General features: G+C 63.2%; 2 protein-coding genes across 2 annotated transcripts in view; both read left to right on the forward strand.

Moving 5' to 3' along the window:
• Window positions 1-488: 488 nt before the first annotated feature.
• Window positions 489-6564, forward strand: AMBP (alpha-1-microglobulin/bikunin precursor). Its single transcript, XM_054174567.1, has 10 exons — window positions 489-632; window positions 1217-1359; window positions 2029-2105; window positions 2578-2691; window positions 3151-3252; window positions 3745-3782; window positions 4553-4631; window positions 5351-5518; window positions 5637-5813; window positions 6412-6564. The coding sequence occupies exons 1-10, from the start codon at window positions 522-524 to the stop codon at window positions 6441-6443; spliced, it is 1041 nt and encodes a 346-aa protein (XP_054030542.1). The 5' UTR covers window positions 489-521; the 3' UTR covers window positions 6444-6564.
• A 2115-nt stretch (window positions 6565-8679) lies between these two features.
• The window catches only part of RABL6 (RAB, member RAS oncogene family like 6), a 67175-nt gene continuing 52702 nt past the window's right edge, over window positions 8680-23152 (forward strand). The window contains exons 1-2 of the mRNA XM_054174557.1: window positions 8680-8871; window positions 17776-17910. Of these exons, the coding sequence (XP_054030532.1) occupies window positions 8742-8871; window positions 17776-17910 (265 nt within the window). The 5' untranslated portion in view covers window positions 8680-8741. The remainder of the gene's footprint in view (window positions 8872-17775; window positions 17911-23152) is intronic.

Here is a 23152-nt window from a genome sequence, read left to right on the forward strand (position 1 = left end):
GAGCAGGCAGCAAGGACTCTGCTCCCTATGGACACTGCTGACGATTAGGCAGCCTGGGGTGAGCACCAGGGACTCCTTAGTCCTTTCCTCTCCTCTCTGGGGGGTCAGGCTGCTCTGACAGGGCTGGCAGCACCTCTTTGCAGGGTGCCAGGGCAGGAGTGTGAATCCCAAAGCAGAATAAAGCCGACAGGCAGTGCCTGGACCCCTGTCTGGGCCAAGCAGCGGTGTAGGAACAGGAGAGGGGGAGAGCTCAGCCTGGCACAGCAGGAGGATGCTCACCTCCCCTCCTGCACCCCACACAGCTCCCTGCAAACGCCTGTTGCCATCAGGAGCAGCGATGAGCCCAGCAGCCCCACAGCCAGGGCTGTGTAAGGCCCCCGGCTGCCCCAGCCCCCCCGGCAGGTGCCCCCGGCCAGGCTGGCTGCCTGCTGGCCGCAGTCTGAAGGTCATGAGGCTGCGCAGTGCGGCCAGCGCAGAGTCCAGGAGCTCTGGGGCTCAGCAGCGCTCAGAAGCCACCAGCCATGATGTCCTGGGCTCTCCTCTCCCTCCTCCTTTCTGCCGTGGCCAGCGGGACCCCCATCGGGGAGCAGGATGAGGAGATCCAAGTGCAGGAGGGCTTTGAGGCCGAGCGGGTAACGGCGGCTTGCAGTCCCTTCGGGCTGGGGGCGGCGGGGGGGCAGAAGGCAGGGAGACATTACCTATACCCAGGTCAGGCTGTGTGGGACAGGCATTGGCAGCGTGGCCATCCCAGGGTGCCAGTCTGCCAGCACCAGCTTTTGGGATGGCCTCACCCCAGCAAACAGCCAGGCAGGAGCCCAAGGAGCCAGGGCGGCTGGATCCGGTGAGGTGTCTGTGGATCTGCCTGCCCTAAGGGGGGAGGGCAGGGCCTGCAGGCAGCCCCCATGTGCAGAATCCATGTGGGGTGCAGCCTGCTGGGCAGAGCTCTCACAGCCAGCCCTGGTCCTTGCCCCATCGGTGTGCTGGTGTCTCGGCCCCGGGAGGATGCCAGTCTGATGCCTGCTGGCCAGGGGACCCAGCAAAATCCTGCTCAGTGCTGATCCAGCTCCCAAATCCTGCCGCTGTGCTGGCCTTGGCTCCCTGCACCATCACCCCCAGCTGCTTTCTGGGCCGTGGATATTTCAGCTCTACAGAACAGCAGAGGTGCCAGCTCGGTGCAGGGGCTCCTGCTGGAGATGTCCTTTGCTCCTCCCCACAGATGTATGGGAAGTGGTTTGACATCGCCATCGGCACCACCTGCACCTGGATGAAGAACTACAAGGAGAAGTTCAGCATGGGCACACTGGTGCTGGGCCCTGGCCCCACTGATGACCAGATCAGCACCACCAGCACCAGGCTGCGGTATGGGGCACTGCCAGGAGTGCTCAGCGCTCCTCCAGAGCCACCTTGCCCAGGGGTCTGGGGCAGGATGCTGGAGCAGCTCTGCTGGGAGCACAGGCTGAGGGAGCTGGGGCTGTGCAGCCTGCAGAGGAGAAGGCTCCAGGGGCACCTCAGAGCTGCTGCCAGGACCTGAAGGGATCCTGCAGGAAGGCTGCAGAGAGACTTCTCCTGAGGGGGTCTGGAGCTAGGCTAAGGGGGAATGGTTTGAAGCTGAGGCAGAGCAGGGTTAGAGTGGAGCTGAGGAAGAAGTTCTTCAGAGTGAGGCTGGGGAGAGTCTGGCACAGGCTGCCCAGGGAGGCTGTGGCTGCCTCCTGCCTGGAGGTGTTCCAGACCAGGTGGGATCAGGCCTTGGGCAACCTGCTCTAGTGGGAGGTGTCCCTGCCCATGGCAGGGGGTTGGAGCAGATGATCCCTGAGGTCCATTCCATGATTCTGTGTGTGGGTTGCTTGTTCTGGATGGCATTAGTGCCCTGAGGAGGGGCTGGACTGGGCTCCAACACCCAGTGCCTTGGGTAGGGGGATTTCATGGGTCCTGTGCCATGGTCTCAGCACCCCAGGTAGGGGTTTTGTGCAGTAACCAAGAACAATGATCACTCAGTGATCACTCAGTGATCACACTTTCTCCCTCCAGGCAAGGTGACTGCAAGCAGACCTCAGGAGAGTACCAGAAAACCAGCACCCCTGGCAAATACACCTACTACAACCCCAGTGAGTTGGGCTGACCTGCTCAGCCCTGGAGCTGTGGCTTGGCTGGGCGAGGGGAACCAGCACTGGGTGCAGCTGGTGGCTGGGGAAGGGGTTCAGGAGAGCAGGGCTTAGAAGCCTCTCCACAGCTGGCATCTTTTCCAGCCAAAGTCTGGATGAAGCTGGCAGAAGGAGGCTGCTTTCAGCACTGTCCCTGAACAGGCAAGGTGCTACCAGGTGTTCCAGCAGGTCCCTGCTGCCCCCAGGGTCCCAAGCTGGGGCAGCCTCCCACCAGCCGTTTCAGGAGCGCTGGTGGCATCTCAGCTATCCACAACATTCCGTTTCCAATCCCCTTGATCAAGAGGCTGCTGAGCCTAAAGGGAGGCAGGGTTCTGCTTCCTAGGGATCAGCTCTTCTCATGGATTAGCTGCCTGGTTTCATCTCCCCCATGTGTCCCCAAGGGGCAGGAGTGATGTGCTGTGTGTGTCTCCCCCAGAGTGGGATGTGTCCATCCAGTGCTACGTGCTCCGCACCAACTATGAGGAGTATGCTGTCATCTTGATGAAGAAGAAGAGCAGCTTTGGCCCTAGCACCAGCCTGAAGCTCTATGGTATGTCTGGCTGTGGCCCTGGTGGACAAGCAGGCTCTGGGATGGGCCAACGCAGCTCAGAAACACCACCCGGGGGTCACACAGGTCCCTTGGCCTTGAGGGACCTGGCTGTGGCTTTGGAAGTGGTGCCTCGGAGCAGCTAATCCTTGGTACTGCAGGGGCAGAGTCTTAGGGCTCCCCTTGGAGCCACAGCACACAATGAATGCCCAAAGCTGCCTGCAGCTTGGGAGGAAGGGGGCAATGCCCTGAAGTGGCAGGACATGCTGTGCTCCATGGCTGCAAACCATGGAAACTGCTTTGTCCAAGCCCCAGGTCAAGAATAAGGGAGGAGAGGCTGAGGAGCACCAGCAGGCTGCTGTTGGGCCTGCCTGCAGCTGCCTGAGCTCTCTGGGCTGCTGGGGGGCTGCATGCAGACCCCTTCCCATGCCAGCCCCACTCACAGCCCATTCCCTTGCCAAGGGAGGAGTCCAGAGCTGAGGGAGGACCTCATTGAGGCTTTCCAGCAGCTGGCTCTGGAGATGGGCATCCCTGCAGACTCCATCTTCATCCTGACCAACAGAGGTAACCCACCAGGAAGCAGGATCCTGCTCCACTGCCTGTGCCCCTGGCATGCAGGGCGCTGGGGCTGCTCCTTCTTGCTGTGTGAGGCTGGGGAGATGGGGAGATGGGGTCAGGAGAGAGGAAGGAAGGGCGAGGGCTCCGGTGGGATGGGGTGGGCAGGAGGTAAGGCCATGTGTCAGTCAAGGTTGCCAGCCTGGGCTGCCAGGTCAATGCACCCCCAGCACTTGAGACTGCTCCCCATGGCTGGGTGCTCCCAGGACCTGAGTTGCCCCTTGCTCAGCCTGGGGTCCTGAGGGTGCTAGTGTGGTGCAGTTGAGTGTGGGGATTTTAGGTGATGCTGCTGTGAGTGGGAGGCAGCACAAGGGGGAGAACGCTGGGGTGGCCCTGGGAGGCATTCCCTTCCCCGGGGTCCTATATGCTCATGGGGAGGACCTGGGTGAGATGGGTTTATCAGGACGTGCTGCTGACCTTCCCTCCTGTCATCTGGGCCAGGAGAATGCATTCCTCAGGAGACTGCAGCTGCCCCCCCGGTGAGTGTCCCAGCTAGGACCTCCTGAGACGGATCGGGGCTGGGGACATCCTCTCCAAACCATGCACTGGAGACCTGGTGTCCAGTGGCCAAACTTTAGGGGCTGGACACATTGTTTGGGCAGCAGTTCCACTGACCACCCTGGGGAACGCCCTTTCATCCCTGCTGACAAGCTCTGCCTGCAGGGTGGGGGGTCCTGGGAGTCGGGTGGGGGTCCTGGGAGTCAGGTGGACACCAGAGGTCAGGCAGACAGAAGGCAGTGGCTCTTCTCTGCTCTGCACACAGAGCCTGGGGTCTTGCTCCTTGCCAGCCTGTGGGTGTCCCAGCCAGGCTGCAGCCCTCCTTCCTCGGTATGGGGAGGCAGCTCAGCACTCCATGGTCCTTTGACTGCTGTCACTCAGCACCTCCCATCCTCATGGGGCTGAGCTTAGAGTTTCCAGAGGGGATGGGACTTCCCCACAGGAGAAACAACCCAGCTGGGAGCAGGTAACAGTGTCGGGGAGGGCAGAGACATTCCCAACAGAGGACACACCTAGAGCACCGTGGGTCTCAGTGGCTCCATCCAGGGTGAGCACCGGGACGGGAGGACTGTGGTGTGCGGAGGCATCGCAGCCTCGATGGCTGGAGGCGGCTGGAGAGCTGGAGCCCGCCCGGGCTGCAGGACCCAGCAGAGCAGGCAGTGACACAGCCACGGGGCCTGGGGTGAGGTGGGGGGCAGCAGGTCCAAGGGGCAGGGCCTGACGGCAGCTCTGTGCTTCCTTCACCGTGAAGAGGGCACGGAGAGGCATCCTGCCCCCCGAGGAGGGCTCTGCGGCTGGACCCCTGCCCACATACACCGGAAATAAGGAAGGTAGGGCCCCGCGGAGGGGCTGCCCCTGCCCCGTGGTCACAGCCCCCCGCAGCCTCTCACAGCCCCCCGCAGACCCTCATAGCTCCCGCAGCCTCACACAGCCCCCCGCAGACCCTCATAGCTCCCGCAGCCTCACACAGCCCCCCGCAGACCCTCATAGCCCCCCGCAGACTCTCACAGCCCCCCGCAGACCCTCATAGCTCCCCGCAGACTCTCACAGCCCCCCGCAGACCCTCATAGCCCCCCGCAGACTCTCACAGCCCCCCGCAGACCCTCATAGCTCCCCGCAGACTCTCACAGCCCCCCGCAGACTCTCACAGCCCCCCGCAGACCCTCATAGCTCCCCGCAGCCTCACACAGCCCCCCGCAGACCCTCATAGCTCCCGCAGCCTCACACAGCCCCCCGCAGACCCTCATAGCCCCCCGCAGACTCTCACAGCCCCCCGCAGACCCTCATAGCTCCCCGCAGACTCTCACAGCCCCCCGCAGACTCTCACAGCCCCCCGCAGACCCTCATAGCCCCCCGCAGCCCCTCACAGCCCCCGCAGCCTCTCAACCCCTCACAGCCCCCCACAGTCACTCACAGACCCCCCAAATCCTCGCAGCCTCCCAAATCCCCCCCCAACCCCTCGCAGCCCCCTAGAGCTTCTCAGCCGCTCACAGCCGCTCACAGCCCGTCTCAGACCCCGCAGCCCCCCTCACGCCCTGGCCTCCCGCAGACTCCTGCCGGCTGGAGCGGGACGCGGGGCCGTGCAGCGGGATGCTCTCCCGCTTCTTCTACAACTCCTCGTCCATGGCGTGCGAGACCTTCCTGTACGGCGGCTGCCTGGGCAACGGCAACAACTTCGCCTCGCAGAAGCAGTGCCTGCAGGCGTGCCGCACCGAGGGTGAGCGGCGCGGCCCCGGCGGCGGGGACCGGAGCGCGGCTTTGACTCCCAGCATCCGCGCGGGAGGGGGGTGGGGGCCCTGAGCCCCCTGCCCTCAGCGCGGCCGCTGTCCCCGCAGCTGCCTGCAGGCTGCCCATCGCCCCGGGGCCGTGCCAGAAGCCGGTGACTCGCTGGGCTTTCGACGCGGCCCAGGGCAAGTGCATCACCTTCAGCTACGGAGGCTGCAAGGGCAACGGGAACCAGTTCTACTCGGAGAAGGAGTGCAAGGAGTACTGCGGGGCCCCGCCGCTGGCAGGTACCTGCCCGCGCCCTGCCCGCACTGCACCGTGCCAGGGGAGCCGGGGCTGCCCACACCATCTCCTGCCCTGCGTTGGGCTGGGTATGCTGCCTCTGCCCCAGGTGGGCACAGGGCTGTCCTGCGCCTGGGATGTGTCCATCCTGTACCTGGGATAAGCCTGCCAGTCCCCCCGCAAAGGGGTTCCCACGTTGAACCTCCCTGGGGGACAGAACGGGCAGCGCTGAGCCCTTGGGCGGATGGACAAGCAGGCTTCCAGCAGCGTGGCAGAGGGGCGAGCTCGGGGGTCTTCCAACACGGCCAGCCCTGGGTGAGCCTGCCCCCAGCAGGGCAGGAGCTAGGGGCTTACCATGCCCCTACAGATGGGAGATGGGGCCAGAGCAACGTCTTAGGGCAGAGCCCATCTTCTATCGTCCCTCTCACCAACACAAAGTGCAGCACTGCCACCACGGTGGGTGGTGGGACGGGAAGTGACCTCCCAGAACAGCACAGGGGTGCACAGAGCTCCTTCCCTGGTAGAGTGGGGAGCAGCAGCCAGCAGTGTCTGTCCGTGGGGCAGGCAGGGGGGCTGTGAGCCTGTCTGTCTCTCCACTTGCAGAGGACGAGGAGTTTCTGCACCTGTCAAACTGATGCGGGCAGAGGACAGGCTGCCAGCACGCAGCACCGGGGCCCTTGCAGAAGGATGCTGGCAGCACAGGACATCCCTCCAGCAGTAAATCTCTCTAATGGGATCAATGAGCCCAGCCTCCATTCTTGAGCAAATGGGGTGTGGGGTCCAGAAGGGGCAGGGTTTGCTGTGGGGTCCAGAAGGGGCAGGGTTTGCTGTGGGGTCCAGAAGGGGCAAGGGATGCTGTGGGGTCCAGAAGGGGCAGGGTTTGCTGTGGGGTCCAGAAGGGGCAGGGTTTGCTGTGGGGTCCAGAAGGGGCAGGGGATGCTGTGGGGTCCAGAAGGGGCAGGGTTTGCTGTGGGGTCCAGAAGGGGCAAGGGATGCTGTGGGGTCCAGAAGGGGCAGGGGATGCTGTGGGGTCCAGAAGGGGCAGGGGATGCTGTGGGGTCCAGAAGGGGCAGGGTTTGCTGTGGGGTCCAGAAGGGGCAGGGTTTGCTGTGGGGTCCAGAAGGGGCAAGGGATGCTGTGGGGTCCAGAAGGGGCAGGGTTTGCTGTGGGGTCCAGAAGGGGCAGGGTTTGCTGTGGGGTCCAGAAGGGGCAAGGGATGCTGTGGGGTCCAGAAGGGGCAGGGGATGCTGTGGGGTCCAGAAGGGGCAGGGGATGCTGTGGGGTCCAGAAGGGGCAGGGTTTGCTGTGGGGTCCAGAAGGGGCAGGGTTTGCTGTGGGGTCCAGAAGGGGCAGGGTTTGCTGTGGGGTCCAGAAGGGGCAGGGGATGCTGTGGGGTCCAGAAGGGGCAGGGGATGCTGTGGGGTCCAGAAGGGGCAGGGGATGCTGTGGGGTCCAGAAGGGGCAGGGTTTGCTGTGGGGTCCAGAAGGGGCAGGGTTTGCTGTGGGGTCCTCGCTGGACTTGCGGTGCAGTGTTTCCCCTGGGTGCTCCCCACCGAGTCTCTGCTCCTTCCTCAGTCCGCTGCCTTGTGCCCACAGCATGCTGGGGTGACCCATGGGGGCACCGAGGGGCTCAGGGCTGGGTGAGGTTCACCTCCCCATTTCCCAGGGGGTGGTGATGGATGGCTGGGAGGGGTTCTGAAGCCAGGGCAAAGGTGCCTGCTCCTCCCTATAGACCAACAACTGCTGCTGCACCATGGCCACAGTGGGAGTGGGGAGGCTGAGTCATGGACTGGGATTGGGGTCATGGTGAAGAACCATCAGAGTGGGGGGATACATGGAATTGTGGGGTGTCAGAGGGGACCCTGAGGGGTCGCAGGAGAGAATTATGGGGTTATGGGAGTCACAGGGGGAAATGGAAGCTCTAACAGGAGGGAGAAATTACAGGGGGCACAGGTGGGTATAAGGGGCTCCAGGGGGCGACTGGAAGTGTTTCGGTGGGGGGGGGGTCTAGGGATTCTGGGGTAGCCCCGAGAGGGGGTTACAGGTTTACAGGGGTCCCGGGGCAGCGCCAGAGGTCTCAGGAGGGGGTTACAGGTGTATGGGGGTCCCGGGACAGCGCCAGAGGTCTCAGGAGGGGGTTACAGGTGTATGGGGGTCCCGGGGCAGCGCCAGAGGTCTCAGGAGGGGGTTACAGGTGTATGGGGGTCCCGGGGCAGCGCCAGAGGTCTCAGGAGGGGGTTACAGGTGTATGGGGGTCCCGGGTCGAGGGCTATGGCGGTCCACGGCGGATCCCCGGGGGGTGCCAGGAGGGGCCCGCGGGGCTCTTGGACGGCTCCGGATCAAGTCGACCTTGCGGGGGGCGGCGGGCCGCGGCGGGTCGCGGGCTTTCCCCGGGGTCATCCCCGGACACCCGCCGCCCCCCGCCGCCGCGCTCCGAGCCGCGCTGGCCCCTGCCGGCCGCCGTACCGGCGCCGCGCGCGCACCGCGCTCCGCGGCGAGGCGGAAGAGGCAAAATGGCGGCGGCGGCGCGAGCCCCGTGCCGCCTCCGCTCCCCGCGCCCGGCCCCGAGCGGCGGTGCCCGGCGGGGCTGAGCCCCCCGCAGCGGCCCGGCCCCCCCCCCCGCCCCCGCGCCGGCCCGGCCCCGGGCCATGCCCGGTTAGCCGCCGCCTCCCCGGCGCACGGCGGGGCCCGGCTCAGCCTCCTCCCCGCCGCGGCAGGTCAGACCGAATCGAGCGCTCAGCCTCCGTCCTGCGCGGCCCGGGAGGCCTCTCATGGCCGGCCTCGGCCTGCCCCGGCCCTGACTCGCCCGCGTCCCCCCGAGCCGGCGGCCGCCCTATGCGCCCCGCGGCTGAGCCCCGCCGCTGAGCCCCGCAGCCGAGCCCCGCAGCCGCGGCCCGTTTCCCCCGGTGGCGGCGAGGCGTGGGACCAGGAAGATGTTCTCCGCCCTGAAGAAGCTGGTGGGCTCGGACCAGACCCCGGTCCGGGACAAGAACATCCCCGCGGGGCTGCAGTCCATGAACCAGGCTCTGCAGCGGAGGTTTGCCAAGGGAGTGCAGTACAACAGTGAGTCCGAGCCCGGCCGCGGGGGACGCCGGCTGCGCAGCCTGCCCGCGGGGCGCTTCGGGCGGGCTGCGCCCCGAGCCGCTTGGCAGCGAAACCTTCGAGCCCGCGGCGGCGGGAGGGGAGGAGGGGATGGAAACTTTGATCTGCCTGTGCGGCGCTTGCGAGCCGGTGGTGGCAGCCGCGGGGGCAGCGGCGTCCCCGGCCGGCCGCGGGTCGGAGCCGCTGCCTGCCTGCCGCACCGGAGACAGCTCCTTGTGAAGCAATTTTTGTCCGTTAAAGCGTCCCGAGAGTGCCTCCGGTGGGTGTGCCGTGACCTGCCCGCGGTCGCGGTGGCTGTAATTCAGCTCTCTGATGAGGGTCTGTTGGGAAGCACTGCCCTGCCGGGTGCTAACCAAAGGCAAGTGCTGGACGCTCCTGCCGGCCCTTGCTGCCTCATTTCATTCTCCCTCTCCTTTCTGCAGCTGAAACGTTGACTCTTTTCTCAGGGAGTGTTTCCAGAGTTCTTTTCCTTTCAGTGTCGAGGCCCGGGGCCGCAGCGCTCTGCCCGGCCGGGGCTCGGGGCCGCAGCGCTCTGCCCGGCCGGGGCCGCAGCGCTCTGCCCGGCCGGGGCCGCAGCGCTCTGCCCGGCCGGGGCTCGGGGCCGCAGCGCTCTGCCCGGCCGGGGCTCGGGGCCGCAGCGCTCTGCCCGGCCGGGGCTCGGGGCCGCAGCGCTCTGCCCGGCCGGGGCTCGGGGCCGCAGCGCTCTGCCCGGCCGGGGCCGCAGCGCTCTGCCCGGCCGGGGCCGCAGCGCTCTGCCCGGCCGGGGCCGCAGCGCTCTGCCCGGCCGGGGCCGCAGCGCTCTGCCCGGCCGGGGCCGCAGCGCTCTGCCCGGCCGGGGCTCGGGGCCGCAGCGCTCTGCCCGGCCGGGGCTCGGGGCCGCAGCGCTCTGCCCGGCCGGGGCTCGGGGTTCTGTTTCCCCCCTGAGCTCAGTAAAGGTTGTTTCTAACCCAGAGTTTCACGAGGGCAGTGCAGGTGTGTGGAGTAGGTCCCAAAGTCCCTCCTGTGAGGTGGGGACTGCAGTTCTGTCATCCTTGCTGAAAATAGAGACGGTCCCAGCGAGCAGCAGCTCCTCTGCGTGGGTCCCAGCAGGCAGCGAAGGCAGGCTGCAGAAGGCTGGGAGCCTGGCAGGTGGGAAGGAGGCTGCTTGGTGAAGGTGGCACTGAGTGAGCTGTGTGGAGGCTCAGGTGTTGCAGCAGCAGAGCTCACCCTGGACCTTAACCTGGCTCTCGGCGTGAAGGGAGCCCTGAGCGCTTCGGGGCTGTTGTGGCTCAGGGTAGTGTGCCCAGCAGTGGCTGTGCTTTGGGGCTGGTGTGGTTTGAAGCTCTGCTTTACCAGGCAGAGCAGGTGGTGCCTTTAGCCCTGGCACATCTGTTAGGTGTGCCAGTCCTGCTCAACGTGGAGAGCTGCCTCAGCAAGCAGGCTTGGCTGTGAGCAGGAGCGTGGTGGCACTGTCAGGTGAAAGACCAGGGGAGAGGGGGAAGCTGCTGTGCCTTGCATCCCTCAACAGGGGCCTGGAGAGCTGCTGGTTACAGAGCAGTGATCTGCACAGAGTGGAACGTGGCCCTGTGCTCCAGCAGGGCACGCTGAGATCAGGTAGCCAGCAGCAGCCTGTGAATTATGCAAGAGCCAGGAGCTGGCTGGCAGGTGGTGGCAGCGGGGATCAGCTGCATCCTGCTGGAGAGCAGCCAGCAGGGCCAGCTCCTTCGCCTGTGGTGACTGACTGCATCCTCAGGCAGCCTGCAGGACCTGATGCCATCAGTGCAGCCAGGCCAGAAAGCAGGCAGCTGAGCTGCCAGCTGTAGCTTGGCTGCTTTTTGTCTGGCTGTTGAAAGCCTCAGGAGGGCTTTTTGGGTTGTGCTCTGCCTCATCAGTATCTGTGTTCTAGTTACTGCTTTCCTATCTGGAATGGAGCTGCAGCTCTCTGCCCTTGCCTTAAGGGAAGCTTTCCAATCTCCATAGTAACTCTTCCCAGCACTGCTGTTATGTAATATTTATAGGAGATGCAGGCAGGCTTGCAGGAGGGCTTTGAAGTACCCTCTGTAGCCCTGGCTCTGGGCAGGCAGGGTAGCTCCAGCGTGCTGAGAGGGCTGAAGGTGGGCTGTGAAGGAAAGCTGTTGCCAGGGCCACTGCTCAGGCAGGGCAGAGCTGCATCACCACTGCTCCTTCCTTAGCAGCACACAGTGGGCACCAGAGGAGGGCAGATGTGCTCTGTAGCCACTCTCCACACACACATCTTCAGAACTGTTCCCCTGCAGGTGCCTGCACCTAGGATGCTGTGATGACAGCTTCTGCTGGTCGTGACCTGGAGCCTGATTCCTTCCCAGGAGCACACTGGGGGTGCTGAGCTGGGCACTGGGGGTGCTGAGCTGGGCACTGAGTGGCCAGGGCTTTGTTGCCTGGCTCCTGGTGCCTTGCCACAGGGCTCAGAACAGGCTGTCCTGGGCCAGCCTCTGTGGCTCTCAAGTACTTCTTGTGAGCAGTTTGTGGTGACCCTGTGGGGTCTGGTGGCACTTGGCAGGGGCAGCTGGGGCAGGGGCAGGGGCAGCTGCGGCTGGGGCAGGGGCAGCTCTGGGGCAGGGGCAGCTCTGAGGCAGGGGCAGCTGCGGCTGGGGCAGCTCTGGGGCAGGGGCAGCTGCGGCTGGGGCAGGGGGAGCTCAGGGGCAAGGGCAGCTCTGGGGCAGGGGCAGCTGGGGCAGGGGCAGCTCTGAGGCAGGAGCAGCTCTGAGGCAGGAGCAGCTCTGAGGCAGGAGCAGCTCAGGGGCAGGGGCAGCTCTGAGGCAGGAGCAGCTGCGGCTGGGGCAGGGGCAGCTCAGGGGCAGGGGCAGCTCTGAGGCAGGGGCAGCTCTGGGGCAGGGGCAGCTCAGGGGCAGGGGCAGCTCAGGGGCAGGGGCAGCTGTGGCTGGGGCAGGGGCAGCTGTGGCTGGGGCAGGGGCAGCTGCGGCTGGGGCAGGGGCAGCTCTGAGGCAGGGGCAGCTGCGGCTGGGGCAGGGGCAGCTGGGGCAGGGGCAGCTGCAGCTGGGGCAGGGGCAGCTACAGCTGGGGCAGGAGCAGCTGCAGCTGGAGCAGGAGCAGCTCTGCTGCATCACCAACCAGAGAGCTGTGCTGGCCCTGGGAGGGGAGCACAGGCAGGGGGGAGGCCAAGCCAGGTGGGTCTCAGAGCCTTGCCAGCGCTGTCTGTTCAAACAAACAGCAGAGGAGTTGCCAGCAGCAGGCTGCTCAGATGTTAGGTTCCTGTAGAGCACCCAACAAGGGTGAGGTGAAGGGTCCTGGCTGGGCTGCAGTGGCAGCAGGATTCCTGGCAGGTAGCCATGGATGCTCACAGAATCCAGACTGCTTTGGGTTGAAGGAGACCTTTAGAGCTCAGCCCCCTGCCCTCAGCAGGGACAGCCCCAACCTGAGCTGGGATGGTTCCAGGGATGGGGCAGCTCCACCTCTCTGGGCAGCCTGGGCCAGGGGCTCACCACCCTCAGCATGAAAAATGTCTCCCTTGTGCCTGGTCTGAATGCTCAGTGAGAGGAGCAAAAGGCATGGAAGTGCTGCATGTTCAGCTCAGAGCATGAGCCACCTTCACTCTTCATGCATCCAGCATGGGCCCCACTGCAGGGTGCCTGGAGCACAGGCTCCTGCTGAGCTGCAGCCCTGCCCTCAGCTCTCACCAGTGCTGAATTCACAGCTCAAGAGGAGCCCCAGCTCCTCTCCTCCTTACTTTCCTGCCTCAAATGTGCTTTAGAGGACAGCATGTGATTCATGCCTTGCTTCCTTGTGGTAGCTGTGGTGGTCCTCACTGCTTCCATGCTCATCTGGAGGAGTTCTCAGGCTCTGCCTGCAGGATTTTCACTCAGCAGCACTCCCAAAACAAAGGCTTTGCCTCTTGCTGCTGCTTCCCACCTCCTGGCCTGCAGCACAAGCAGTGTGGCCAGCAGGTGGAGAGAGGGGATCCTGCTCCACTGCTCTGGAGAGACCTCCCCTGCAGTGCTGTGTCCAAGACTGGAGCCCTTAGCACAGAAAGGACCTGGAGCTGCTGGAGGGGGTACAGAGGAGGCCACAAAGATAATCAGAGGGCTGCAGAACCTCTGCTCTGAGGACAGGCTGAGGGAGCTGGGGCTGTGCAGCCTGGGGAAGAGAAGGCTCCAGGAGACCTCAGAGCAGTAAGGGCTCCAAGCAGGCTGCAGAGGGACTGCTCCCAAAGGCCTGCAGGGCCAGGCCCAGGGGCAGTGGTTTGAAATGAGAGCAGAGCAGATTGAGATTGGAGGTGAGGAACAAGTTGTGCCCCAGGAGGCTGCTGGAGCACTGCAGCAGGCTGCCCAGGGAGGTGGCTGAGGCTCCAGCCCTGGAGATACTCAAGGTGAGGGCAAACTGATCTGGTGGAGGATGTCCCTGCTGAGTGCAGGGGTTGGGTTGGATGAGCCTTAGAGCTCCCTTCCAGCCCTGACCATGCTGTGAGTCACTCTCCTGGGGCTGGCACAGGTTGTGCAGTGTGTGGCAAACCTGCTGGGAGTGCTGCCTGGCCTGGTGCCTGCAGAGCAGCTCTGCAGCTGGCAGCAGGAGCAGCTCCAAGCCTTTGAGCTGCAGCCTTGTGGTCACTGTCCCCAGACCCCTGTGGGGCTCTCAGCAGAGGAGTTTGGGGATCTTAGCTGCAGGGTCTGAGGTTCTGAGCTGGCTGCAGTGCCCTGGGGGAACATGGGCAGAGCTGGGAATTCCTGATTGCTGCTTTGGAGCTGCTCTGAGACCTCCTCTCTGGATCCTGTCTGCTCTGCTTCCGTTTCCCTGTCTGGAGAGTGGAAATCCTTCTGGATTCTTCCTGCAGCAGGGGCAGGATGAGCTCTGGGACTTGTTCAGCTTTCTCCTCACATCTTGATCTGTTCCCCATCCCTCCACTTCTTCCCCCAGGTCGTTCTCAGGCCTTTGCTACAAGGCTGTGGCTGTGTGCAGCAGCTCCTGGCTGTAGGTGGCACAAGGCAGTGGTGGTTGGTGTGCTGTGCACTGCTCCTGCCTCCACCTCAGGCACAGCCTGGGGCTGGGAGGCCCTGGCTCATCTGTGCCCTGGAGCTGGCTCAGCCCCTGCTGCCTTGCAGACCTCTGTCACTGGGCAGAGCTGCCCCAGCCAGATCCCAGGCACATCCCCTGACCCCTTCCTGGCCTGCTTTTGAAAGGCCTTTCCTCAGGAGGGAAGTCAGTGAAAACTGATGCCCTGGGCAGGAGGAAAGAGACCCTGAAGCTGAAAAGGGCCTTTGGACTTGTGCAAACTGAGCAGCCTGTGTGAGCCCAGGCAGCCTGCAGGGCATGCAGCCTGCCACTGCAGCCATGCCTCCTGCTCCTGTGGCTCTGCTGCTGGGCACCTGAGCTGCAGGAGGAACTGGAGATGGATACAGCTGGGGTTAGCTCTCAGCCAGCTCAGTGCCTGGTCTAGCTCAGTGTGTATCACAGTCTCACAGAATCACCAAGGTTGGAAGAGACCTCAGAGCTCATCGAGTCCAACCTGGCACCACAGAGCTCATGGCCACACCATGGCACCAAGTGCCACATCCAATCCCCTCCTGAACACCTCCAGGGATGGGGACTCCACCACCTCCCTGGGCAGCACATCCCAATGGCCAACAACTCTCCCAGGGAAGAACTTTCTCCTCACCTCCAGCCTGAACCTCCCCTGGCACAGCTTGAGACTGTGTCCTCTTGTTCTGGTGCTGGCTGCCTGGGAGAAGAGACCAACCCCCATCTGGCTACAACCTCCCTGCAGGGAGTTGTGGAGACCAAGAAGGTCTCCCCTGAGCCTCCTCTCCTGCAGGCTAAGCAACCCCAGCTCCCTCAGCCTCTCCTCCCAGGGCTGTGCTCCAGACCCCTCCCCAGCTTTGTTGCCCTTCTCTGGACACCTTCCAGCAGCTCAACCTCTTTCCTGACCTGAGGAGCCCAGAACTGGACACAGGACTCAAGGTGTGGCCTCAGCAGTGCTGAGCACAGGGCACAATGACCTCCCTGCTCCTGCTGGCCACACTGTTCCTGATGCAGGCCAGGATGCCCTTGGCCTTCTTGGCCCCCTGGGCACACTGCTGGCTCATGTTCAGGCAGCTGTCAATCAGCCCCCCCAGGTCCCTCTCTGTTTGGCAGCTCTCAGCCCCTCTGTGTGGCTGCACAAGGAATGCTCTTGGCACTGGGCAAGTGCCAGGGGAGGTAAGATTGCCCCTTCTGGGGGGCCTGCAAAGTGGGGGAGACTCTGGCACAGGCTGCCCAGGGGGGCTCTGGCTGTGCCCTCCCTGGAGGTGTCGAGGGCCAGGCTGGATGAGGCCTTGAGCCAGCTGGGCTGGTTGGAGCTGGATGAGCTTTGGAGGTCCCTTCCATCCCAACCCTTCCTGTGCTCTGAGAGTTAATTGAGGGGAATCAGAGCAGCCTCCACTGATGCTTTCACCACCTGCAAGCAGGAAGCAGCATCACACCCAGAGGGGGGGGAGAGGGAGTGCAGGGAATGCTTTGGTGTCTCTGCAGAGCTGGAAGTGAAGTCAGCCTCTAAAGATGTTTTCTTTCTGCCTGCCTTGTGCTTTGGCAGCTGGCTGTGTGGAAGGACACTGCACCAAAGTGCCCCAGAGAGAGCTCCACAACCTGGGGGGTGGTCTGGGGAGCTTAGCTGGAGCTGGGCAGGAGCCAGCAATGGGCACTGGCAGCACAGAAGGCCAAGGGCAGCCCTTTGGGCTGCCCTTGGCCTTCTGTGCTGCCAGTGCCCATTGCCAGAGGTGGAGAGAGAGGATCCTGCCCCTCTGCTCTGCCATCAGTGCCCTCACAGCCAAAGGCAGCTAAGGGCTGGCTGCAGTGTGGCATCAGTAAATGTGCAGCTGACAGCAAGCTGGGGGCAGGAGTTGAGCTGCTGGAGGGCAGAAGGGCTCTGCAGAGGGACCTGGACAGGCTGGGCAGAGGGGCAGGGGCCAAGGGCAGGAGATTGAACACATCCAAGTGCCAGGGGCTGCACTTTGGCCACAGCAACCCCAGGCAGTGCTACAGGCTGGGGGCAGAGTGGCTGAGAGCAGCCAGGCAGAGAGGGACCTGGGGGTGCTGGTTGACAGCTGCCTAAACATGAGCCAGCAGTGTGCCCAGGCAGCCAGGAGGGCCAAGGGCATCCTGGCCTGCATCAGGAACAGTGTGGCCAGCAGGAGCAGGGAGGTCCTTGTGCCCTGTGCTCAGCACTGCTGAGGCCACACCTGGAGTCCTGTGTCCAGTTCTGGGCTCCTCAGGTTAGGAAGGAGGTTGAGCTGCTGGAAGGTGTCCAGAGAAGGGCAACAAAGCTGGGGAGGGGTCTGGAGCACAGCCCTGGGAGGAGAGGCTGAGGGAGCTGGGGTTGCTTAGCCTGGAGAAGAGGAGGCTCAGGGGAGACCTTCTTGCTCTCTGCAACTCCCTGCAGGGAGGTTGGAGCCAGGTGGGGGTTGGACTCTTCTCCCAGGCAGCCAGCACCAGAACAAGAGGACACAGTCTCAAGCTGTGCCAGGGGAGGTTTAGGCTGGAGGTTAGGAAGAAGTTCTACCCAGAGAGAGAGATTGGCCATTGGGATGTGCTGCCCAGGGAGGTGGTGGAGTCCCCATCCCTGGAGGTGTTCAGGAGGGGACTTGATGGGGTGCTTGGTGCCATGGTTGAGTTGATTAGGTGGTGTTGGATGATAGGTTGGACTTGATGATCTTGAAGGTCTCTTCCAACCTGGTCTATCCTATCCTATCCTATCCTATCCTATCCTATCCTATCCTATCCTATCCTATCCTATCCTATCCTATCCTATCCTATCCCATCCCATCCCATCCCATCCTATCCTCTTCTCTTTGGCAGTTGCCCTGATCTGGGGCTGATCTGAGCCAGCCTGTGGCCATCAGCAGAGGCACTTTGGTGAATGGACTGAGGGCAGTTGCAGACAGCTCCCTGTGCCTAAGCTGCCCCTGCCCCTTGCCCTGCCCAGGGAGGCCTCCCCTGAGGCCAGCAGGGCTCTGAGCTGCAGCAGCTGAAGGGCAGCTCTGCTGCCCCTGAAGACAGAGGCTGCTGCCCCCCAGCAGGATAGCTGAGGGTGATGTTGGCTTGACTCTGAAGTGATGTCCCCCAGAAGCTGCCTCTCAGCACCTCCCCAGAAGAGTTCTGCTGGTGCTGGGGCTCAGAGCCACACTCTGGGGGGTGCAGGGAGCAGCTCCCCTGGGCCCAGGATCTGCAAGAGCTGGGCCCTCAGCTTCCAATGGGCAGCAGGGGCTGGGAAGTGAGTAGGAGGCTGGGGGAGGACTTCTGGCTCTCTGCAGCTCCCTGAGAGGAGGCTGGAGCCAGGTGGGGCTTGGGCTCTGCTGCCAAGGAGCCAGCAGCAGGAACAGAGGAGACAGCCCTGGGCTGTTCCAGGGCAGGGTTAGGTTGAATGTGAGGAACAATTTCTTCCCCTTGAGGGCTGTCAAGGCCTGGAGCAGGCTGCCCAGGGCAGTGGTGGAGTCCCCATCCCTGGAGGGGTTTAAGACCCTTGGAGCTGTGGGAGGTGGCTCGGTGGTGCCCTGGCAGTGCTGGGTCAGCTCTGTGCCAGCCTGGCTCTGGCCTCTCCAGGAAGGAGAAGGCTTAGGGAGAAACTGAAGTGATCAAGGGGGTCACTGAGGGAGGAGCCTGGCATGGAAGAGTGGCAGGGGCCTAGGATATGGCAGAGGGGCAGCAGGGGCTGTGCAGGTCTGGTGTTGGCTCTCTGCTGAGCTGAGTGCATGGAGCTGAGGGAAGGCTGATGGCTGGGGCTGATGCTCTGACAAAGCTCATCCTGGCTCTGTGGTGTGGGAGAGCTAATTGCAGCTGAGTAATGCCTGCCAGAAGCTCTTCACAGCACTCCTGGTTTGGTTTTAATCAGCTCTGTTTGTCTGCTTGCTTTTCCCTCAGTGAAAATCGTCATCAGAGGGGACAGGAACACTGGGAAGACCACCCTGTGGCACCGGCTGCAGGGCAAGAAGTTCCTGGAAGAGTACATCCCCACCCAGGAGATCCAGGTCACCAGCATCCACTGGAACTACAAAAGTAAGGGGGCAGGGGGCTGGAGGGAGTGACAGTGTCACAGAATCAGTCAGGGTTGGAAGGGACCACAAGGATCATCCAGTTCCAGCCCCCCTGCCATGGGCAGGGACACCCCACACTAGAGCAGGCTGCCCAGAGCCTCAGCCAGCCTGGCCCAGGGCCCCAACCACCTCCCTGGCCAGCCCATTCCAGGGCTTCACCACTCTCATGGGGAAGAACTTCCTCCCCACCTCCAGCTTCATTCCATTCCCCCCAGTCCTATCACTGCCTGAGATCCTGAGCAGTCCCTCCCCAGCCTTCTTGTAGCCCCCTGCAGATCCTGCAAGGCCACAATGAGGTCACCTTGGAGCCTTCTCCTCTCCAGACTGCACAACCCCAACTCCTTCAGTCTGTCCTCACAGGAGAGGTGCTCCAGCCCTCTGCTCCTCCTCCTGGCCCTGCTCTGGACACCTTCCAGCACCTCCAGATCCCTCTTGCAATAGGGGCTCCAGAACTGGAGGCAGTACTGCAGGTGGGGTCTCAGCAGAGCTGAGCAGAGGGGGAGAATCCCCTCCCTGGCCCTGCTGGCCACACTTCTCTTGCTGCAGCCCAGGCTCTGCTTGGCTCTCTGGGCTGCAAGTGCCCACTGAGAGCTCCTGTTGAGCTTCTCCTCCCCCAGCACCCCCAAGTCCCTCTCCTCAGGGCTGCTCTCCAGCCAGTCCCTGCCCAGCCTGGATTTGTGCCTGGGGCTGCCTCGACCCAGACACGAGACAGTCAGGAGACAGTGCCTTTGGGGGAGCAATTCTGCTGCAGCCTTGTTTGCTTCTCTCTCCTGTGCCTGCTGGGAAAGAAAATCCTCTCTCATCCCTCTGTTGCTGCCATTCATTGGTCACAGTTCCTCAGCCATGCTCCTCAAAAGTTCACTCAAGCCCTGAGTGCCATGGTTCAGCCTCTGGGAGCTGCAAGTCAAGATGCAGAATCTGTGTGCTGCATTTGACTTGTTAATGAAACAGGGGTGGAGAGCTCTCCCTGAGGCTGGGCCTGCTTTTGGTGTCTGTGCTGTGTGGAAGGCAGCAGCATGGTGCAGAGCAGCTTCTGGAACAACATCTGACTGGTGCTGATGTCCAGAGGAGGCCATGGAGCTGATCAGAGCACTGCAGCACCTCTGCTCTGGGGACAGGCTGAGGCAGCTGGGGCTGTGCAGCCTGGGGAAGAGAAGGCTCCAGGCAGACCTCAGAGCAGCCTTGCAGGACCTGATGGAACTGCAAGAAGGCTGCAGAGAGACTGCTCCCAAAGGCCTGCAGGGCCAGGCCCAGGGGCAGTGGTTTGAAATGAGAGCAGAGCAGGTTGAGCTTGGATGTGAGGAACAAGTTCTGCCCCAGGAGGCTGCTGGAGCACTGCAGCAGGTTGCCCAGGGAGGTGGCTGAGGCTCCAGCCCTGGGGATACACAAGGTCAGGCTGGACAGGGCTCTGGGCAACCAGTGCAGGATGTCCCTGCTGAGTGCAGGGCTTGGGCTGGGTGAGCTCTGGAGCTCCCTTCCAGCCCTGACCACTCTGTGGCTTACTGAAGCAATTGCAGAAGGATCTTCAGCAGTGCAGAGTCCTGGTCAGCAATGCCCCAGCCCCCAGGGGTGAGCTGCTGATGGAGTATGGTGAGGCCCTGAGCAGCCTGTGCTGGTGGGAGGTGTCCCTGCCCATGGCAGAGGGCTGGAGCTGGCTGAGCTTTGAGCTCCCTTCCAACCCAAAGCACTCTCTGACCTCACTCTGGTTTTTCTCTCAGAGGAAGGTCAGCAGTGAGTTGGCCTTGGTCTGCCCTTGTCCATCTGCACCACTCTGACCTCTGGGTGCCTTGGGTGCTCTCTGTCTGCTCAGGAGCTGGGAAGCAGCCCCAGGCAGCTTGGGAGAGCAGCCAGTCAGGTGCTTTGTCTGTGGTGCTGCTTGGTACCATGGTGCCCAAGCCTTGTGATGGTGACCACAGAGCCCTGGGGCATGGTCACCAGCACTCAGCCTTGGGCCAGGGCTTCAGTGCTGGCAGAGTGAGCAGAGACTGCTGGTGGCTGCCCACAGGTCCCCTCTCAGCCTGCTCTGCACACAAGCAGCCCCAGGGCTCTCAGCCTTTCCTCCAGCAGCCTTGTAGCCCCCCTTGGACTCTCTGCAGCAGTTCCCTGTGCCTCTTGCCTGGGGCAGGCCAGACCTGGACACAGCACTCCAGGGGCTTTGCAGCAGGGCAGGGTAGAGGGAGAGGAGGAGGAGGATCCTCCTTGACCTGCTGCCACCCTCCTCCTGGAAGCCATTGGCCTTCCTGGCCTCAAGGGCACATTGCTGGCTCCTGCAGAGCTCAGCATCAGCCAGGACTCCAAGGTCCTTCTCTGTGGAGCTACTCTCAGCAGGTCAGTCCCTGGGCTGTCCTGGTGCCTGGTGTCCCAGGCAGCCACAGGCCTCTGCATGCTTCAGGGCCTGGGTGCTGAGCTGAGCTGAGCCTGGGCAGCAGCTTTGGCAGCAGAGGGGCAGGGGTGGGCTGGACAGCAGCTGGAGGGAGGCTGTGTTCTGCCTGGGGGGCATTGGTTAATGCTCAGGGCTAGCAGCTCAGGGCTGTTGCCTTGGGGCTTGCTGCTTGGAGCTGGCAGCACTCTGTGGCCTTTCCTCAGGGCTCTGAACACCTGGAAGCCACAGCTGGCACTGTGCAGCTCCCCCAGGCACAGGGTGATCTCAGCAGCACAGGAAACTCTCTGCTGACAGAGCCCTCCCTTGAGAATCCAGAATGGGCTGGAAGGGAGCTCCAGAGCTCGCCCAGTCCAAGCCCTGCACCCAGCAGGGACATCCTCCACTGGATCAGGCTGCCCAGGGCCCTGTGCAGCCTCACCTTGAACATCTCCAGGGCTGGAGCCTCAACCTCCTCCCTGGGCAGCCTGTTGCAGTGCTCCAGCAGCCTCCTGGGGCAGAACTTGTTCCTCACATCCAATCTCAATCTGCTCTGCTCTCATTTCAAACCCTTGCCCCTGGGCCTGGCCCTGCAGGCCCTTGCAGAAAGCCTCTCTCTGCCCTTCTTCAAAAGCATTGTGAGGTGGCTGCCCCCCCTGGGGCTGTGCTGCCAGCCAGAGCTGGGCAGGCTGGGAGCTGGGTGTGGAGAGTGAATGAAATCAAGGAGGCCAAGGGGAGGGTCTGGCACCTGGCAGGGAACAGCCCCAGGGAGCAGCACAGGCTGGGGCTGACCTGCTGGGGAGCAGCACAGGGGAAAGGGACCTGGGGGCCCTGAGGACAGAGGGATGCCTGGGAGCCAGCAATGTGCCCTTGTGGCCAAGGAGGGCATCCTAGCATCTAATCCTGTGTGGACTACAAGGGCTGTGGTGAGCAGGTCCAGAGAGGTTCTCCTGCTGCTCTGCTCTGCCCTGCTGAGGCCACAGCTGGAATCTTGTGTCCAGTTCTGGGCCCTCAGCTCAAGAAGGACCCCAGGGAGCTGCTTGAGAGAGTCCAGGCCAGAGGCACAGAGCTGCTGCAGGCAGTGGAACATCTCCCTGTGAGCACAGCCTGAGGCAGCTGGGGCTTGGGGCTGGGAGCAGAGCAGCCTGAGGGCTGCCCTCAGTGCTGGGATAAAGATGTGCAGGGCTGGGGCCAGGCTCTGCTCAGGGCTGGCCAAGCACAGCACAAGGGGCACTGGGTGCCAGCTGGAGCAGAGCAGCTGCCAGGGGAACAGGAGGGGAAACTTTGTCCCTGGGAGGGTGCTGGAGCCTGGAGCAGGCTGCCCAGAGAGGTTGTGGAGTCTGCTCTGGAGACATTCAGAGCCTGCCTGGCTGTGCTCCTGGGTGCCCTGCCCTGGGTGCCCTGCCCTGGGTGCCCTGCCCTGGGTGCCCTGCCCTGGGTGCCCTGCCCTGGGTGATCTCTGGAGGTCCCTTCCAGCCCTGCTGTGACTGTGTTGTGCTGAGGTGGTGCTGGGCACACTCAGGAGCTGGCTCAGCTCTGGTCCCCTCCCTGCTGGCTGAGCTAATCTGTAGAGGAAGAATGAAGTTTGCCTTTCCTGTGCTCAGCCTCTGGTGCTGCCTTGAGTAAACCTTCTGTGGTGGCTGGCAGCAAACCTTTGCAGCTGTGGCTGGCAGACAGGGAAGAATCCTGCTAGATTTACAGTCTAGATGTGGAGCCTGCCCCCTGGCACAGCTTCCCAACCTTGTGCTGGGGGAATTGGAGCTGCTGCTTCTTGCTCAGGGGAAACACAGCTCCTTGCTGTGCCAGCTGGGCCTGCACTGGGCACTGGTCAGCTTTGTGCCCCAGGAGGGATTCCTGACCCCCCTGCTCACTCTTGTCTGTCATGCTGCTCACCAGTTGTTCTTTGCTTGGCAGTCTCAGCAAGGGAGGCTGAAAGACAAACTCCAAACACTTCTGTGCAGCCCCTTGCAGTGCTGGGAGCAGTGGCAGAGCTGCTCTGCTCCAGGGGGTCCCAAGCAGATGAAGTGAACCAGGTCTGCAGCCAGCTCTGGGCCCCCAGCACAGGAAGGACCTGGAGCTGCTGGAGAGGCTCCAGAGGAGGCCACAGAGATGAGCAGAGGCTGCAGACCCTCCCCTGTGGGGCCAGGCTGGGAGAGCTGGGGCTGTGCAGCCTGGAGAAGGCTCCAGGCAGACCTCAGAGCAGCCTTCCAGCACCTGAAGGGCTCCAGGAGAGCTGGGGAGGGACTCTGGGCAAGGGCTGGGAGTGCCAGGCTGAGGAACAATGGCTTTGAGCTGGGAGAGGGGAGACTGAGAGTGGAGAGGAGGAAGAGATTCTTTCCAGTGAGGCTGGGGAGACTCTGGCACAGGCTGCCCAGGGAGGCTGTGGATCCTCTGTTGAGCATAATCAGGAGCTGGTGATGAGCAGGAGGAGCTCCCTGGCTGCCAGCTAGCAGCAGCTCTGGTGGTACCAGGAGAGGACCCCCCATGGCAGAGTGGTGTTCTTGGCTGTCCTGCAGTGAGGTTCCTTGTGAAGCTCCATCTTCCCCTGGGGTCAGGCTGTGGAGCAGTCTCTGTGGGTCACACAGCTCAGGCCTCAGCTGTCTGAGTGTGCTGCAGGAGTTGGCAGAGCAGACCTGGCCTGAGGGTGGCTTTGGTGCCCTGGTGAGGAGGTCCCTGGAGCAAAGTCCCAGTGCTGTGTGCTGGGTAACCTCCTGGGAGGGCACTGCTCAGCACCTCAAGGGCTGCCTTCTGAAGTGGGCTTCAAGCTTCCTTCTCAGTGTGCTGCTTGCTGTGGTGCTGCTGGGCAGAGCTGCAGCCCTCTGGGCTCCTCCTGAGCCCCTGCTCC

The sequence above is a fragment of the Dryobates pubescens genome, chromosome 29 (genome assembly GCF_014839835.1).
Source record: "Dryobates pubescens isolate bDryPub1 chromosome 29, bDryPub1.pri, whole genome shotgun sequence".
NCBI classification, from domain to species: domain Eukaryota; kingdom Metazoa; phylum Chordata; class Aves; order Piciformes; family Picidae; genus Dryobates; species Dryobates pubescens.